We start from the raw sequence: 20,446 nt of genomic DNA on the forward strand, positions 1-20,446 counted from the left end.
GTAAGAACACCAATTAGTATGTCCATAACATTTCTGAGGTTTTTTTTTAACTTAGAAGCTAAGAAGTAGTTAATATATTAATATGTTAAAAGAATCAAATATACATGAGTAATAATGGCTAACATTTATGGAGTACATACTATGCTAAATGATGTGTATAAATCAGCTCAATTAATTATTAGGTACTCCCTTATGTATATGCATACACATGTATATACACAGAGATATACATATGCATACATATATACATCCTTTTAGATATATGTTATAATTTCATCATATCATCATCATTTCTGTTTCATAAATAAAGCCCATGACTTTAAGAGGTTAGATTACGAGCTCAGTCATGCAGCTAGTAAGCAGAATGCATAAGATTTGAACTCAGAACTCAAATGTTCAACCACCACCCCAAACTGCCTATTCAGATGCTACATTTCCAAAAAACATCCTTTCCAGAACTGCTGTTCTAATCTATTCATAGACCCTTGCAGTATAAGCAGTAATTAGTATATTATAATATGTTTCTCATAATAAAACTTTTGGTCATTGTAATGAGGCCATGGACCTACGACCGTAAGGCATTTCCTGTTTTCCAGAGGCAGTGTTGTCTTAGCACTGTCTTTCCACTTTCTATCATTTTTTATCCCATGTGACCCACACCATTCCCTGTAATAATGATTTAAAAACCAGGCTCTGAAATTATGTAACTTAGCCTTAACTTCATTAGCATCAAGAAGTCACCAATGTTTGGGGAAATGAAAACAAAGTATACCAAAAGCAAATTTACTTAAGATAAGGAACCTTGTAGACAAAGCGCTATATAAACTGGTCATAATGTACTTAATGGGATCTATCTTGAAACTAACGCATTTACGCTGAAGGAAACTTGAACAAGCGTATTTTTTACAAAGAGCACTAAAAGTCTGCTGTCCGAGGACATTTGTTTCCCGCTCTCTATATAAATTACTGACAAAACAGCTATTTTTCCCAATAACTATATTTGCCTTTTCTTTGGAATGTCACACTATTTAAAAGAAAAATTTTTTAAAGATCACTGGCAAAAATATGCAGGTACAAGGGAAATGCAACAATGAAGTAAACACATAAAGTACCTTCAAAAGGAGAGGGTACTTGCATATTCTTTGTATTGGTGTTACTAAGTATCCTTCCAGGGGAACATCTGTGTTCTTCCGTCCTCCAAGTAGCATGCAGTTCTGGGGTGGAAATAAAGACAATTAATTATGTACATTTTTAAGCCTGAGGTGGTGAAACTTTCTTCCATCATAAACTTTTCTGCTGAAAACCTGTGAAAGCATGTCTCTATATAGCTTCTCTCTCTGAGAAAAGCACATTCAGTCACAAAGAAAGTTGACAGGAGAGAAGGGAAATACTTTTGCCTTTCAGATTAGTTAGCAACCAAAATGTGTTCTGAATCTTTATCTTGAAAATGAATTCACATATATTCACCTGAGTATGAAGTCTGAGGCAAAAGAAAGAGACAGAGATGGAGGAATGAATTAATGGATAGATGGATGGATGAATGGATGGATGGATGTACTGATGAAAGAATGTACTGACGGATGACTAAATAGATGCACACATACGTGCATACATCCTGCTTATAGGGGGAGGTCATGTGGTGTTGCAGAAGATCAGGACTAAGGACAACTGGGTTCTACCCATGCTCTGCCACTGGCTAGTGATGCAACTTGGACTGATTTCAAAATTCTAATTTTCCTCTCTGTACAACTGGCCTGTTTTAATCCAGTGATCTCTAAGTCACTTTGTATAATACCTCACCAATGACACTGGCCAGGCAGTCTCAGGGAAGGATGTCAGATATGATCTCCACAGAGCCAAGATGGAAGGAGAAAACTCAAAATCAGCAATCACAGTGAGATGAAATAGAAGCAGCTTCCATTTACTGAAAGTGATGGTCAAAAGAATCAACTCTGATAAATACAGGCTTGATCCTCTGAAGCACCTGGTCTTTATTTTGTGGTTTAAGCAGCAATGCAAAAAAAAATTAAAGATTTTAAAGGCAATTTTTTAATTAAAAAAATTTAAAAAACAGATTTTTTTCTTTGGCCACGCCACGCGGTTTGTGGGATCTTAGTTCTCTGACCAGGATCGAACCCGGGTCCTCGGCAGTGAAAGCTCCAAGTCCTGACTACTGGAATGCCAGGGAATTCCCTAAAATAACAGACTGGAAACTTGTGTCAAAACCTGTTTCTGCAGTGCCTATCAGGGTGACTGGCACAGAGGAAGCCGATAATAAATATTTAACTGAGGAAGAAAAGAGCTCTTCAAACATCATACTGATAATTTATAACCTTTATACCACTATTTTTTAAAATAGTGTCCTACATTCCTTGAGAGGAGAGACCGAGTGCTGAGTGGGAAAGGAAGCAAAAGGAAGAGTGATGGAAGCAGACCAGCCCCCCACTGCCCTGAGCACCTGAGTTCAGCTCCAATTTGTTCAATCAACTCGGCAAAACCAGCACCATGACTTGCACTTCACCAGAAACCTTAGAAGACACAGCAGCAAAGAAATGTCTCATTCAAACATGCTCTTTGGGGGTTTCAACCCCTACTGCAATCAGGTCATCAAAATACTCTTTCCACCTGTGTATGGTACTGTCCCCAGAGGTATCCTATGTAACACAACTATCTACAGCCCATTCTATTTCCAGTGATGTTTCAGTGTCCCCATATGAGTGAGCACCCCTTATAAATGCGGCCACCCCCTCTACCTAGCCCTGGGCTGAAGCACCCTCAGGAACACATGACTGTCTAACCCACTTTTATTTCCTTGTCTATTAGTGCTGTATAGATTGCAAACTCTCTCCATTAACAGCCACTTTCTTTTTTAACTTTTATTGGAGTATAGTTGATTTACAATGTTGTGTTAGTTTCTGCTGTACAGCAAAGTGAATCAGTTATACATATATATATATCCACTCGTTTTTAGATTCTTTTCCCATATAGGTCATTACAGAGTATTGAGTAGAGTTCGCTGTGCTGTACAGTAGGTCCTTATTAGACTGGCTTATGAGAGCCAGCTTTCTCCTTATGTAGACAGAAAGAATGTTTCCTAAATAAGCTGCTAGCGATTTCACTAATCCTAAAAACTTACTCAGGTGACAGTATATGCAAGTACCCAAAAATATAACATCATCACCCCAGATCTGTAAATCCTTAATGTTCTTCAAAGGGTGATTGTTATTATCCCCATTTTATGAGTAAAGAAAATGACATCAGAGATGTAATGAGTTTCCCCAAGTCTTCCAGGTAATTAGTGGCCACTTAGTGCCAAGGCAAGAACTATAAAAGCCAGGGTCTTCCTACCAGACTATGCTGTAGGATCTTGTAAAAACTAGCACTCTGGACTTGTGACATTTAGTGGAGAGCCAGCTCTGCTGAGAACAGAGTGCCCTCAGTGAGAGAGCAAAGTTCTGATAGTTCATAGAGAGCCCCATTGGTCCAGGGGCACAGGAACTTCCTCTGGCCACGGCAGAGAGAAGAGGTGAGTAAATTCTCTTCCCCAAAACAACTGTTATACTGAGCAAAATTGTAAAAAACAACAATTTCAGGGCTCTGGTAATCAACTAAAGTCAAACAACAAACGGAGAAGTGTTTATTCATGAAAAACTGCTGAACTTCAGGTAAGAACAGGAGAGCTGGTGGCATTCTTGCCTGGGCTCCTCCCATCCTCCCCCTAAATGTCCCCAGGGCCATCCTCAGCTCATCCTGCATGGTAGACCTGTCACAGTAGCACTGGCCCTGCAAACCTGCTACCAGAGGGGACTGCAGAGGGCAAAAATCCCACACCCAGGAGTGTTGTCGATAAAGTTAGCACACTGCCCAAGAAAAATGGGGAACGCTCACATTTCTGCTGGCCTGAGATTGCAGTCCTGCTCGGGGCAAATGTCAGACTATGCACATGCAGAGAGGACCTGAGATGGCCCCATGAGAAAAAAAACCCAGATCTGACTTGAAAACTGCCTGCCCTGTGAATGTGTCGCCCTCAACACTCACACACAGACCCACAAATCATATGGATTATGATGTTCGATCACCTCTTTCAAATCCCCAGCTGACCACTAAGTTAACCAGTCAGAGGAGTGACCCCCTAAAAAGAAAGGCTAAGTTATAAAACAAAAACTGAGCAGAGACAGCAGCAGCTACGTATACAAAAGACACAGATTCTCAAATTAAATCCAGGCAAGTTCCTGAAAACAAAACAAACAAAAAACAATAACCAACCTCAGGGAAATAAACTTCCTAAGTTAAGATGCATATTGTAGGCCTTCCCTGGTGGCGCAGTGGTTGAGAATCTGCCTGCCAATGCAGGGGACACGGGTTCGAGCCCTGGTCTGGGAAGATCCCACATGCTGTGGAGCAACTAGGCCCGTGAGCCACAACTACTGAGCCTGCACGTCTGGAGCCTGTGCTCCGCAACAGGAGAGGCCGCGACAGTGAGAGGCCCGCGCACCGCGATGAGGAGCGGCCGCCGCTCGCCGCAACTAGTGAAAGCCCTCGCACAGAAACGAAGACCCAACACAGCCAAAAATAATAAATAAATTAATTTTTTAAAAAAAGATGCATATTGTAGTCCCTAGAGCAATTACAAAAAAAAAAAAACCAAAAAACTAAACATAGACTTACTCTGATCCAGCAATTCTACTCTTAGTATCTACCCAAGAGAATGAAAATGTATGTCCACACACAGACTTGGACATGAATATTCATAACAGCATTCTTCAGAATTGCCCAAACTTGACATTTCCTGACTTTACTAAGAAATCTCTCTCTCTGAAATGACATCTCATATGTAGGATCTTCAAGGTCCATCATTATCATAGTCAACTGTTGACCCAATGTTCATGAACTGGCAAATGGATAAACAAAATACAAGAAAATACAATGGAATATTATTCAGCAACAAAAATGAATAGAATGGGGATACATGCTACAACAAGGATGAACCTCACAATCATTTTACTCAGTAAAAGAAGCCAGGCATAAAAAGATTATATTGTACAAATCCATTTATATGAAATCTCCAGAAAAGGCAAACCTATAGAGATAGAAAGCAAATCAATGATTGCCTGGAGCTAATGGTGCGAGTGGAAAAGAGCTGTAAATGGGCATTTTATTTTTCATTTTAAATGAGCTGATCCAGGCTCTGAAACTGGATCGTGGAGAGGTCTGTTCCACTCCACAATTTGTTAAATTTCACTGAATTCTATTTACAGTGTGGTTCTCACTGGCAATTGCAATGTCCAAGAAACTGCCAAACTATGCATTTATTTGTACTATCCTGAAGAAATTAAATACAGATTCTTGCTCTTTTTATGAACACTGAATATGGAATGTATGTAGGAGAAAAGTCAATCTTGAAAATTCTTTTCTACCATCCCCGTGATGCATTTCCTTCCTGTCACTGCCCTACTTAGAGCTCTCTTAGCAGAAGTAAATGAAACTCTAGGGAGCTGAGGGATATAAAAGCAACTGTGAACTCTGGCATAAATGTCTTCTCTCACTAAGAACCTGTGGTTTCACAACTCATAATCAACCAGGAGAGGGCATGACAGTGCTTCCCCATAAACAAGCTTCTCCCAACTCTCAGTTCTTTTCATTTTGTTCATTTCATTTGTGTGTGTGTGTGTGTGTGTGATTTTAAGAGCATATATATATAGAAATATAGTTGATTTACGGTCTCACTTCTTACATTTCTCAAATGACTCTCTAGCTTCCTAGCAGGGATATGTTAAAAACAGATGTCATACAAGCAGTTTTTACACCACACGGATGCTATTCCTTGGCTCTTAATGGGCCTATCAACAAATAACAGCATATGGTGATACATAAATATATACTTACCAAAAGAAATGTCCGGATTGTTCTTATTTTGTTAAGTTCAAAAAGCAATTTCTGTGCCTTCTCATGATTACTACAATATTCGTCGTAGATACGAAACTTGTCTTTCTGTGAATTCAGGTAAGAATAAGTTAGAGTCATTTTATGAGCCATTTTGAAATATTAAGTGTGATGTTTATGAACAAACTTTATTAAGTGTTTCCTATGTTTCAAGAGCTATACTATGTGTATATATAAGTATGTTTAAATTTTCCCTGATCCATGAAGAATTGTCTAGGAAAGGAGATAGACTTGTATTAATTACAATCCAATATGATGTATGCAATAAAAATTAAATGAACCACGTGGTAGCAGATTACAGAGAAGAGAGTACTTAGCTTTGCTGGGAGGATTCAGACACAGCTTTAAAAAAGATGTCATACGTGGGCAAGATAGAGAGACATAAATCCATGATTCCCTAGTAGGGAGAGGGAGGAAAGTGTTTTTGGTGGAGGGAAAAGCATGTGCCAGATCATAGAGCAATAGCGCATAGTACCCTGCAGGTCATATGCACCAATCTGGACAGTTGTGTTTAAGAAGGACACTGACAAAGTGGAGAATAGTCAGCAACAAGCGACTGAGATAATGACAGACCCTGAAGATATTACATCTGAGAGGTCATCTCAGAGAGAGATGTTTGTTAGTATATAAAAGTAAGGGAATGGTAGCTACTTTCCAATAGCTGTCCTATTTATTGTAAAGGATTTACAACTCTTTGTAGCTCCAAAACACAATACTAGGACCACTGGGTGGAAATTGCAAGGGTCATGATGGGCAGTGATAGGCAGATTCAGGATTAATATAGAGGTTTTCTAACAATTAGAGCTGTGACTAAAAGTGATCATGTAAAAACAAGATCAACAACCTTCATAGATGCTATAGAAGGGATTCTTTCATAAAAGGAGAAATTTCACACCATCTTGATCTCTAAAGCTCCCTTCCATCTGTAAGATTTTCTCCAAGTATCTATGATCAATATCTATCAAATATCTCAGTAAATATTCCAGTAAAATATCCCAGTAAAAGAGGAAGACACAGAAAATGTAGTGACTGAATGGTAGAACAGAAGTGCGTCCTCTAAAATTTCAAAGACATGTATTTAGAAACACTGAGTGCTATTTTATACAGCCAGTAGAAAATGTATTGAATTACTTATTTCAAGAGATGGGATAAACCAGAAGAAAACAAACTTCAGAAATAGTTTAACTAAATTCATGGCTGACAGATTCATAGTGTGTTACTGAGGAAATAGATGTCAGGGTGCAAGATTCCCATGTGCAGCCCGGCACTGAGATAGTAACTACTCCAGCTGGCAGGAGACGTGCATTCTTTCATGAAAGGGAACAGTCTGGATTAAGTGGATACAAACACACGTGGCTTATAGTTTTGCCCAACGAAAGCTTGATCTTCCTATACCCAAGGAGTCTCTCCCTTTAAAATAATTATTTTTATGGAATATTTTCTGATTCTAAAAATAACATTTACAGAGTCTGCTCACCACATACAGAAATACAGATCTAGAAACTCCATATCATTACTTTATAAAAGACTGAAAATCAAAAATAAACAAAAATTGATTTCTATGACAAAATACTCCTATACATTTTTAAATAAAACACTAATTGTATAGCATTTTGAAAAGTAAATGGATTCAAATTGGTATTCTGAAAATTAGCATCAGCAGAGTGGTAGAAATAGCAGCATTATTTTTCTTTTGTCAGTATGAATGCCCTTTAGTTCTGAAAACGATTTTCACCGTACAGGTGGCTTTTTACCTTGCAAATCGATTGCATAAATAATTTCAGCTATCACGTGCAAAGGGATGAAAATGATCATACAAGCACGACATACAATTTGAAATAACTAAGTACTGGCTTGTTCTTCTTCGGCACTGTTCAGTACAAGCCTCTGAGAAAAATTCAGATGCAGGCATATGTGTACCTAGAGGGACCAGGTCTTTTCACCTCCAGGTTAGTCACAAGTCGATTAACAAGGGAATGTTTTGACTAATAAAAGGCTCATCGCACCATTGTAAAAGTAAGGATTTTCTGCCTCAAAAGAGAAATGCTCTATGTTTGAGAGAAACATAAAAATCCATTCATTATGAAACAGCCTGAATATTCATTAGAATTCAAAGCTACAGAGGATGCAAAAAACTAACTCGTTGGGAAGAAGAAAAGCCTGTTTATTCTTCACTGAATAAAATGGATGATGTGAGGCCCTCTCCCCTTTTCTGGCTCTAAGTGGAAGATTTCATTGGCCTTAAAAGACCCCAAACTTTTGGTGTCAGATTTTACTTCTAATGCTGAATTCCCACATACTACTGTGCCAAAAGTGAAACTTTAAATTTTAGGGGGAAAAGCTTTTAAAATAAACAGAAATTGATCCTACAAAGTGAAGAAAGCAGGTTCCCACTTCTTGCTGAGCATTCGGTTCTGGATGTAAGCATTCTTCCACGACTTTTAAGAATTCTTTATGTACTGCAAGGATATCTTCAATGTTTGAGAACAGCATCTGTAAATAAATGTGTAAGTGCAATAGTGAAGCAAGTTTTAAAAACATTCTATGGGAGTAGAGTATTTTCTCTCCAAGTTGAAAACGTCGGTGGGGAGCTGTCCTTCCCACCCCACCCCACCCCCCGGCTGGCAGAGCACCCATTCTGTCTGGACATCCTCTCCCCTCCCACACAATTCTGGGAACCGGGAACCTAGTCCCGGCTGTCAAGACAATCCTGAGCAACTGAATCCAAGTATGGTCGTCGTCCCACCCCACTAAGGACAGCGGACTGCAGGTAAAACAGCGCGGGCAGATTTGCTGGCAGGCTTTGGGGGAAGGGCTTCTTTGCCCGTAGAAGTCCCTGCTATGGGAATCAAAGTACCTTCATGTCCCTTTGAGTAACAGGCGTCTTTTGCTTGCAACCAAAAGCACCCAAACTAAAACACTCCATGGTAAGGAGAATATAAACGTTACTACTGAATTTAATGGGAAACAGTCAGATGTGCCTATAAAGTCCTTGGGAATTGTTTATTTTCCATAAAATAAAACAGCAAGTTGGCATCCAAAATAAATATCAGTGATGATTTATACAACGTCAATGAATAATAATGACTATAGCACCATTAATTTTCATTTACCATCCCCCCCCCTTTTTTCCCCAAAACTCTTCACAATTTTCCTTCCCTACAGTTTAAAAGGAAATGCTTATACCTTTGTGAGCTGAAGATGCTGTGTGGACTTTTTCTGCCCCAGTGGACCGTCCAAATCGTCTGCTCTCCAGGGGTCAGAGACTGGAAGCCGCGTTTGCCCACATCCTGCCCCCCAGGCCCTCTAGCAATCCCCTCACACATGGTTCAGCTCCTTCCCCCTCAAGAGACATGAAGGTTCTTGGACTTGGGGTTATTTTTTTCCTCCTTTCAAACGTTTCCAAGGTCTTGGCAAAGATTTCTCTCTGTCTTCTACACCATCCTCATAACCCCCGTTTCTTTTCCCAAACCCTAGTTTCCCTTTTTCTCATTGTTGACCACACAATGACTGGGGACTGGCACAGAACTTATCCCCGAAGCGGAGACAAGTTGACGAGCCCTGAGGCAACATCCCACGGGTAAAATTTCATCTGAGGGGACCTTGTGCTGGGGTCGAGGGCACCTCCTCACCTTCACCGTTTCTTCTGTTACATTTTTGTCAAGTTTCGAGGCAGCGCACTGGTTCATCCGGTGTAAGAATGCCTGCAGGAAGTAGGAAAAGATACTATGAAGGCAACATTGGACTAATCAAATAACTGAGTGTTGATCTGAATTAACTGTTTTTTATAAGAAACCAAAGTTTAATAATCCAATAACTATCGAGTGTAACAGTTTTGTTGTAAAAGGCAGAAATCGTGTGCGTTGCTTCTCCTACCTGGGAATTATATTTCCTTTATAGTTTTGGGGCAGGGCCAAAAGTGATCACGTAGATATGAATTAAACGTATCCACCAAGATCTCAAAGTTCTGCGGTAAAACACACAGAGTCAAATGTTTCCTAAACTTCTAAGTCTTGTGAAGCACAAAAGGCCAAAATCTAGCTAAAAATGGGATTTCTAATACAAACAAAAGGGCCAGAAATTCTAAAGGGAGCCCTTTAGAAGTGAGAGAAATTGAGGAAGTGAGGGAGGAAGGGAGAAAGAAAGGGACCTTCAAGAAGGAATGGAAGAATTTCCCATCCCCTCTTGCCCCATTCAAGTTTTAGGAAGCCAGAATTTGTATTTCTGGGATCAGGTCTGAGCTCTCCACAGCCCTATGGTAGGCAAATGAGTTCATTTGTATTTCAAAGATCTGGACCCTTACTGATGGTCATTAAGCCCATGACTAAATAAGCTATTATTTTAGCAAAGAAAAAAGGATAAAAAGAGTTATTTATACTGAGCCTTAAAAGAGAAAGTTTAGAAGGAAAAAAGACGAGACTTTCTATCCAGCAAATACAAGACGTTGTCCTCAAGACAACGTCCACTAACTACCTAGTGACCTCGTGAGATCATCCCTTCCCTTGTCTGTCTTCAGAACTCCAGCCACTACCTGCCAAGTCAGGGCACATAGAAGCTTGAAGGAATCTCAAGATACTGTATCAAACAAATGAAAATTAATGTAAGAATTTGATTTAAAAAAAAAAAAGAATTTCATTTTTGACATGTTATATTTACAAAGATTTAAAAGATTAACAAACACAGGACTGTGCATAATATTCGAAAATTATCACCCTCAAGACATTGCTAATAACAGTATAAAATGGGACAACACTTCTGAGGACAACTTACAATACATCTCAAATTTTTAAGTGGGCATTCCCTTTAACCCAGTAATTCTACTTCTAGGAATTTATCCTAAGAAAATATTCAGACAAGGGGTTTCAGTGTATTGATTACAAAAGTGGAAACCACCTAAATGCCCATTATTAATGGGATCATTTAATATATTATGGTACATGCAAACTACAGAATACTGTGCAAAAGTACAATCATAAATGGAATGGGATGAAAATTATATATACATATGTGTGTATACAACAGATGTCTATAAAATACTGTTTGGCGAAAAAAATTACTAAAAAGCATACTGGATGTGCACATACCTATACATACACACTTTCGTGTATATATACATATATATACACACACACAACTGTATATGTGTGTACATATACGTATATATCATATATACGAATATTACACATGTATATAATATATACATATATACACATGTGTAATGTCAGTGTGCATTCATACTAAGAAAAAATATGTAGCATATACCAAAATGCAAACAGTGATTACCTCCAGGTGGTAGGAAGATGACCTTTGTACACTTTCTTATTGTCAGAATATCTGGCTGTGTGCACGTTGTAACTTTTGTAAAGAAAAATAACAAAATTATTTAAAGGAAACAAAACAAATGGGCCACAGATCTCACTCCTAGCTTTAGCTTCAGCACCATCTTGATTCCTGATTCAGTGAGTTCACGTTTCAGATTCCATAACTACAAAGTCACATCAGTACTGACAGCCTCAAATGAATGAAAGAATTCAGCTGAATTAAATAAAATGAATATGAAAGTATTGGATGTCACCTTAACATTTTTATTGGAAACGTGATACAATCTTTTGAAATATTATCTAAAGTTAGGTATAATTGGCAATGGAGAGAGATTTTCGAATTTTCTGACTTTAAGTGCCCATTTTAATTAGTGTTAGTCTAATTTTTAATTTTAGTTTTGTTTTTCTTGAATAGTTTTCCATATACCTATACTAAAAATGCTCCTTAGCTCTTTCCATTTAGTCTTAAAACAGCACGGTTGCTTTGGTTGCCGAGTTTACATTTCATATTAACCACATAGGAAACATAACCTCTCGTGCAAGCAAAGCTTAAACTTCACTTCTACATGTATAAACCTTATCTTCATAAACTGAACTCAGTCACATTCTGAAACCAACAAATTGAAGACAGGAGGTAGTGAAAATGAATCAAACTATGAGGTAGAAGGAAACATACAAGCTAATAAAGTAAACTCTATCTTTATCTGACTTTTTATCTTCAATCCTCCCTGACAATACAGAACTTTTTGTTTAACTGCATATGAAAGAAAACCTGGAACTTCTTAGCATTTCTAGCCAAGCATTTATTTTTCCCAAGAGCCTCATTTTATACAACAGTGAAGGCAGATTTAAGATAGTTTGCTCAGAGGGAAAAATCATGAAAACTCTGACATTTTTTACAAAATGTGTAAGTCTTCCTCTCTGAAGATAAACAACGTGTTCTCAGAATCATCCTTTAACAACCAGAATCTACAGAGTCCTTTCAGACTTTGGTAACTGGGGCATTTAATCTTTCTCCTATCAATCAAGGAAGCATTAATACCCTAGTCACAAAAACACATGAGATTTAATATGTTGTTTTATCTCTGTATTCATTCATTCTCCTTGGTTCAGAATTTCATCAGAATTAGATCATCTTCATTCTGATACAAATATATGGAAAATAAGTACCAGAGAATGGCTTTTAATGCCAGTGGTCCTCAAACTTTTCACTGTGTATAAGACTTGGAGAGTTTCTTCCAAATGCAGATTCTCCAGCCCTGTCCCCAGAAGGTCTGATTCAGCAGATTGGTTTAGGATCCAGAAATCTGCATTTTGAGCAAGTTCCCTAATACACTTGGTCCAGAGACCACAGTCTGATGATCTTTATGTTTATTCTTCCAAAGACTAAAGAAACAGACTGTGAAACAAATGAGTAAGACTCAATGGGGAAAACGGGTTCACTTATTTCACCTTGACTTTCAACTCCAGGTCATACTCTCTCTATGTACAGTACCCTCTCGCTCAGCCACTTGGGGTTCCTGATACCTCACCAGAGGACCTTCCCCGCAACAATGAAAATCACAATCTGGGCTGTGTAAACAGGTGATAATAATCTCTGAAGGCTCGGGAGATGCAGAGACAGGTGAGCCAAGTAAGATAGCCTAGGTCACCTTTGGAGGAAGGGAGGCTCGCAGGGGCCCCTCCCTGCACCTCCAGTTTGCAGGTGTGTAATTAGCACAGCACACACTCAGCAAACCAGCGCTCCCCTGACGATGATGTTGTACAGTGCATTCCCAGATATCACTCTAGTCGTGGGCTGCTTTCTTCCCATTCAGAGAGCTCACCTCACCTTCTCTTCAATTTGCTCCACGTTTTCCTCTCAACAAGAGTTTGATAAAGTGTATTAAATGTGATACATTAAAGTTTGAGAAAGCTAAAAATGTCACAAGTTTGCTACCAAGAAATCAAAAGAAGGAAGAAAACTCTTTCAGATATAATAGGGAGATGACAGCAATCCCCTTTGGCCTTGTCTGTCCATCTGGGCCACTGCCAGCTCAAAAGTAAAGTCCATGATGAGTTTTATTCTCAGAATGCATTTGCTTATCTTATAATTTCAGTGTACTAAATGATAATCTTTCTCAACTCATTTTTGTCCTTCCCACTCTTTTCATCAGTCAGGCACACACAGGTCACTCTCAAATATCGCACAGATTTTAACAGTTCGCACTTTTAATTCTAGATACCTGATGCCAATCTGAATTTCATATCATACAGGGATTAAACCTTATTACTCCTATAAATATTCTACATTCAGAATGATTTTAGCAGCAACCTGTCACCTTGAAACTGTGGCTATTTAATATCAATAGAGATGGATAAATTTTACATATGAAGGATTTAAGAGAAGCCGCACTATTGCAGGAAAAAGGGTACTCATTTCATGAAAATACGTGGAAAAAATAAGAGTAAATATTTTCCTTTTACCTCTTGAACTTAAAACAATATTATGACATCAAAATTCTTTGGAAGACAGTGTTTTGTTTTGTCTTCCTGAGAGAAAAAGCAAAGTCCTATTAAGTGAAAAAGGCTTGTCATTTGAGTTTGCCTTGAATACCTGGTTGATCGTGGCACCATTTTATTGGAATGGAGAAGTCGAAATGAGGAGTAATTGTTGGAGTGGGAGCATCAGCTTGTCCTGGCCATGTTGAATTTGAGATGCCTACTGAACACCAATGTAGAGATCTCAAGTAGGGAGGTAGCTGTCCTGATCTTGGTTTCTGAGGGGAGTTCGAGGCTGAAGTTAAAGAGTTGAGTGCCCCTGGCACAAAGACATAACTCAGGGAAAGTGTTCATAACTCAGGGAAGAGAGAAGAGACAGCTGGCCCCAGTTCATTGGAGAAAGTATATAGATAGAGAAGAAAAAAAAAGCCCCAGGACATAACCTTGGGGGCACTCTAACATTTAGAGATCAAGCAGAAGAAGAGAAACCAAAGAAGCCAGTAAGGTAGGAAGGAGCAAAACCAGGAGAGTATAGTGTCACAAAAGCCAACAGAGAGGGCTTCAAGAAAGAAGGAGTGGTCAATCGCTGTTAACAGTGCTGAGAATTCAGGTAAGGTACAAACAGATATATGACTTGACAACACAAGGTCGGTCACTGGTGATCTTGACCATGGCACTCCCAAATGAATGGATAGAAGGAGAAATGGAAAATAAAAAGATGGGAGTCTATAACCACAGAAAACGTTTAAAAGTTTTTAAAGTTTTGCTGAGAGAGGGAGCAGAGATATGGAGGTGAATTTAGCATAAGGAACGGTTTATTTTTTAAGCTAGAAAATACTAGCTCAATTCATCATTCGAGTTACGTTTTACGTTCCCTTATTATACTTTTGGCAAATCCTTCATAAATTCTCCAGTCCACTGGATCTCACTTTTTCCTGAACACCCACTGAATCCCAATTTTTTGAGCAGGACTCCTTTATTTAACATGAAAAAAAGTAATAGACATGCATATTGTGGTGTTAAGGTCTGTAAATTTAAATACATATTAACTATTAACCACTAAACAAAATTCAATGATAAGCATTGTTCTTGGCAGTGGTTCTTAAACATTTTAATCTCAGGACTCCTTTACACTCTTAAAAATTACAGAGAACCACGAAGAGCTTTTATTTATGTGTATTATTATGTATCAATATTTAATATGTTAGCAACTAAAACTAAGGAAAATTTTAATATTTGCTATCCAAAAAATTCATTTATTTACAAATTTATTTAAAATTAACAATTATAAGCCCATTACATGTTAACATATATAACATACTTTTACAAAAAACAGCTATCTTTTCCTAAAAAATTTTAGTACTAAGTATGGTACTATCTTATAATAATGCAAATTTCTTTAATGTCTGGCTTAATAGAAAATAGCTGAATTCTCAGATGCTTCAATGCATTGTGATATATTGTTTGGAAACATACTTTCAATGATAGTTGGAAAAGGGAAAAATATGTTCATTGTTATAACATTTTCAGTGAGTTGTGAATATTCTTCTTTAATACAACAACAAAATTCAATAAGTGGTAGTTTCTTAAAGGTAGTCATGATGGGGAATCTGAAACCGTATCAGTGAACTTGTCATACTCTGTTACCTTAAAATCCATTGACCTATCTTGGAATTTGAAGAGACCTTTTATCCATGTTTGATGTTGTATATTTTTTAATAGTGATTCACTGAGAGTTATGCATATCTTCCAAATATTAACAAATTTCATTATTCAATATTAAAAAAACACATCACATTAGTTAATATCAGTATATCCAACTCATTAGAAAAGTCTTTAAGTATAAGGAAGCTGCCAAGCTCACAGTGATAGACATAAATTTTCCAAACTCTAAATTCACTTGAATTTATCACCATAAGCAAATACTATCAGTTTTTTTTTCTTGCAATGACAGGCTCACTTCATTCTTTTTTGAGAAAATATCTTCCAAATACCCAAATACCCCAAATCTGAAACCACAGTTCATCCCACAGCTGCTGTTTCAAGTAAATATGATGTTCCATAGCAACTCAATCATACCCAGTCTTTCCCTGGAGACAACCATAACACTTGCATACGCAGCAAAGTACCTAGCTATATCTCCCATCTCATCACACAGAATATTAAACAGATGTGCTTAAGAGTCAAGATTTAATAAAATTAATAATTTTTACAGCTTTATCCAGAACATTCTTCAGTGCAACCGGCATCCCCAACCACGCACGCGAGTGGGTGACAGTGAAGTATACAGTGACAACTAGTACAGTTTGGTGCCACTGTGCTGACTCACGCTAAAGCACCAGCAGCTTTACACATCATTGCTTTGCACCATTAGTGCAAACATCAACACACAAACAGGTGAAAACATAATTACAACTTACCAGATCACAATCGCCTGAGCTGAAATGTTTGCCAGAAGCAGTACAGGTTAGGAAATCCTGAACTGTAACTGACAAATTACTGGAGGCTCAGTATGTACAAGTCTGAGGATTAAAACTCCAGGGGGACCCAGTCAAAGGAGGGAGGGGAGGGCTCACACTTCTGTGAGTTTTTCCTCCAGGAGCTTTACCAGTTTCTCACAGTGAATATCAGAGTGAAATCTTCTCCTGTGCGGTAGAGGGAGGGGAAAAGTAACCATTTTGAAATACATCAGAGCATTCTGTTCTTCTTAATGAGGCCTGATCAAGAAGAAACTATTTTACCAGAGTCTACATTATTGGGGTTACAGCAGAGCCTAATTGAACTGTGGGAAGAGAAATGCTGACTCCTGCCTGCTCTAGTCTTCCAGATGGGAAAAGAAAAATACTCAACCCTAACTTACACTTGCCAACTTTTTCCATATAAGGAGGGGGGACTACTGAGAAAAAACTGGTGAAGTTCACAGCTCAGGGACACAGGCTCACCAAAACACTTAATCATAAGACTACAGAACACTTCCCATCCCCCCACATCTTACTTACCACACACTAAAGGCCTATTTACCAGAGTTCCTTTCACACAGTACATCATGTCTGGCTTTCAACCAAAAATTACAAGGCATACTAAAAGACAAAAAAAGCAGATAGAAGAGACAGAGCAAGCATCAGAACCAGACTCAGATATGGCAGAGATGCTGGAATTATCAGACCAGGAATTTCAAACAACTAGGAGTAATATGCTAAGGGTTCGGCTGAAAAAAGTAGACAACATGCAAGAACAGATGGACAATGAAAGCAGAGAGATGGAAATTCTAAGAAAGGATCAAAAAGAAATCCTAGAGATTTTTTTAAAACTGTAACATAAATGAAAAATGCCTTTGATGGGCTCATTAGTAGACTCGAGTAAAGAATCACTGACTTTGAGGATATGGCAATAGAAACTTCCAAAACTGAAAAGCAAAGGAAAAAAAAAAAAAGACTGAAAGAAATGGGATAGAATATCCAAAAACTCCACAGTTCTCCACAATGACATAAGGTATAATATACGCATAATGGGAATAACAGAAGGAAAAGAGAGATGAGAGAACAGAACAAATATTCAAACAATAATGACCAAGAATTTCCCCAAATTCATGTCAGATACCAAACCACAGATTCAGGAGGGTCAGAATACCAAACAAGATAAATGCCCCCAAAGCCCCACAATTAGACATATATTCAAACTGAAAAAAATCAAAGATTAAAAGAAAATCTTGAAAGAGCCAGAGGAAAAAAACACCTTACTTACAGAGGAACAAAGAAAAGAATTACATTTGACTTTTCCTCAGAAACCATGCCGGCGAGAAGAGAATGGAGTGAAATATTTAAAGAGTTGGGAGTAAAAAAATCACCAACCTAGAATTCTGTACCCTGTGAAACTATACTTCAAAAGTGAAGGGGAAATAAAAACTCTCAGACGAACAAAAATGGAGTGGTAGACCTGTCTTGCAAGAAAGAGTAAATGTTCTTAAAACAGAAGGCAAATGATATGGGTCAAAAATTTGGATGTACATAAAAAAAGAAAAAAAAATCAGAGAGAAGGAACAAATGAAGGGAAAATAGAAACTTTTATTTTTCTTATTCTAAATTGATCTAAAAGATAAAAGTTTGTTGAAAAGAATAACAGCAACAATGTATTCAATTATGTGTGTATATATGTGTGTATACATACACATGCTTATGTACAAGTGACATGAATGACAGCAATGATACAAGGAAGAAGAGGGAGGTATTAGGAATATTTTGTTATTATAAGGTACTTGCACCACCCATGAAGAGTTATAGTGTTATTTGAAGGTGTACTTGAATCACTTGTAAAAGCATATTGCAAACTCTAAGGCAACCACTAAAAAAAAGTTTAAAAAGAAGTATAATTGATATACTAAGGAAAGAGAGAAAATGGAATCAATAAGATGCTCAATTAAAGCCACAGAAAGAACGGAAGACAAAAACAGAAAAAAAGGGAAATAAATAGAAAACAGTAACAAATATGGTAGATATTAATCCAACTATATCAGAATCACACTGAATGTCAAGGGTCTAGATACATCAATTAAAAGAGGTTGTCAGAGTGGATCAAAAAACAATACCCAACTCTACATTGTCTAAAAGAAACCCACTGTAAATATAAAAACACATATAGATTGAGAAAAGGGATGGTAAAAGATATACCATGCTAACATTAATCAAAACAAAGCAGAAGAAGCTATATTAAGTTCTGACAGAACAGACGTCAAAAGCAAGATGAGTTCTCAGAGGTAATTAAAAAAATGTCAATTCTCCAAGAACACATGAAAACCCTTAACATGTATGTGTCTAACAAGAGCATCAAAATACATGAGGCAAAAACTGATAGAACTGCAAGGAGAAATAGATGAGTCCACTATCATTGTTGGGGACTTAATTTTTTATCAGAAGTGAAAATATCCAGCAGGCAGAAAATCGGTAAGGACATAGCTAAACTCAACAACATTATCAATTAGCTGGATATAATGGACATCAATAAACTATATCCAACTACGTAGAAAGTACATTCTTCTCAAGCTCTCATGGAATATTGACCAAAACAGAGCATATTCTGGGGGATAAAACACATCCTAACAAATCTAAAAGAATAGATATCATACAACATCTGCTCAGACCACAATGGAACTAATTAAACTAGAAATCAATAATAGATAGTTAGAAGACCCCAAAATGCATGGATATTAAACAATATACTTCTAAATAACACATGGGTCAAATAAGAAGTCTCAAGAGAAATATGAAAACATTCTGAAAAAAATGAAAATACAGCTCACCAAAATTTGTGGGATGCAGCAAAAGAAGTGCTTAGAGGGACATTTATAGCACTGAATGCATACATTAGAAAAGAAGAAAGATTTGGACTCCCCTGGTGGTCCAGTGATTAAGACTCTGTGCTTCCACTGCAGGGAGCATGGGTTCAATCTCTGGCCAAGGAAGTTCCACATGCCATGCGGCGCAGCCAAAAAGGAAAAAAAAAAAAAGAAAGAAAAGAAGAAAGAATTAAATCAATCATCTAAGCTTTTGCATAGGAAAGAAGAGCAAACTAAATCCAAAGTCAGCAAAGGAAAAAATAATAAAAATTAGAGGAGAAATCAGGAAAATTTAAAACACAAAATCAATAGCAAAACTCAACAAAACCAAAAGCTGGTTCTTTGCAAAGATAAATAAAATTGATAAGCCTCTAGCCAGATTAATGAGAGAGAGAGAGAGAGTAGAGACGCAAATTACTAGTATCACAAATGAAAAATACAACATCACCACAGATCCCATGGACATAAAAAGAATAATAATGGAATATTATAAAAAATATTATGACCACAAATGATAACTTAAGTGAAATGGATCAATTCCTTGACAGACATGATCTGCCAAAATTCACACAAAAAGAAATACAATTTAAATAGGACTATATCTATTTAAAGGAACTGAATCAATATTTAATAACCTTCCAAAATAGAAAGCACCAGACCAAACGAGTCCACTAGTGAATTCTATGAAACATTTAAGGGAGAAATTATATCAATTCTCTAGAGTGTCTTTCAGAAGACTAAAGTAGAAGAAATACTTCCTAACTTGTTCTGTGAGGCCAGCATCCCTAATACCAAAATCAGACAGATTTCACAGGAAAACTACAGACCAATATCACTCATAAACTAGATTCCAAAATCCTAAACAAAATATTAACAAATAAAATCTGAAAATGTATAAAAAGAATTGTACACCACAGGCAAGTGGGATAATCCCAGATATGCAAAGCTGGTTCAACATTTGAAAATCAACTAATGTAATCCATCACATCAATAGTATAAAAAGAAAAACCATATGACCATAACAATAGATGCATAAGATGCATCTGACAAAACCTAACAGCCATTCACAAAAAATGCTCTCAGCAAACTAAGAATAGAGGAGAACATCCTCAACATTACAGAAAGTCTTTTAAAACCCTACAGCTAGCATTATACATAATGGTGAGAAACTAGAAGCTTTCCCTATAAAACAAAACAAACAAACAAATATAACAAAACAGAAAAAGACTTACAGATACAGAGAACAAACTAGTGGTTACCAGAGGGGAGCGGGGGGGGAGGGGGGGGAAAGGTGCAAAACAGGTTAAGGGAATTAAGAGGTACTAAATAAGTCACAGGGATGTAATGTACAGCAGACAGGATATAGTCA

At 37.4% G+C, this 20,446-nt stretch overlaps 1 protein-coding gene across 6 annotated transcripts in view; it reads right to left on the bottom strand.

The window, feature by feature from the left end:
- Positions 1 to 20,446, bottom strand: part of PREX2 (phosphatidylinositol-3,4,5-trisphosphate dependent Rac exchange factor 2) — a 279,824-nt gene that overhangs the window by 190,359 nt on the left and 69,019 nt on the right. For 5 of the 6 annotated variants that reach the window (XM_057532388.1, XM_007185025.2, XM_057532391.1 and 2 more), the window contains exons 2-5: positions 9,576 to 9,647; positions 8,314 to 8,436; positions 5,887 to 5,991; positions 1,113 to 1,214 (exon numbers count right to left, since the gene is read on the bottom strand). In XM_057532388.1, the coding sequence (XP_057388371.1) occupies positions 1,113 to 1,214; positions 5,887 to 5,991; positions 8,314 to 8,436; positions 9,576 to 9,647 (402 nt within the window). Of the gene's footprint in view, positions 1 to 1,112; positions 1,215 to 2,458; positions 2,530 to 5,886; positions 5,992 to 8,313; positions 8,437 to 9,575; positions 9,648 to 20,446 lie in introns of those variants that run through there. The other variant, XM_057532389.1, reaches the window with a different exon arrangement.

The sequence above is a fragment of the Balaenoptera acutorostrata genome, chromosome 17 (genome assembly GCF_949987535.1).
Source record: "Balaenoptera acutorostrata chromosome 17, mBalAcu1.1, whole genome shotgun sequence".
Classification (NCBI taxonomy): domain Eukaryota; kingdom Metazoa; phylum Chordata; class Mammalia; order Artiodactyla; family Balaenopteridae; genus Balaenoptera; species Balaenoptera acutorostrata.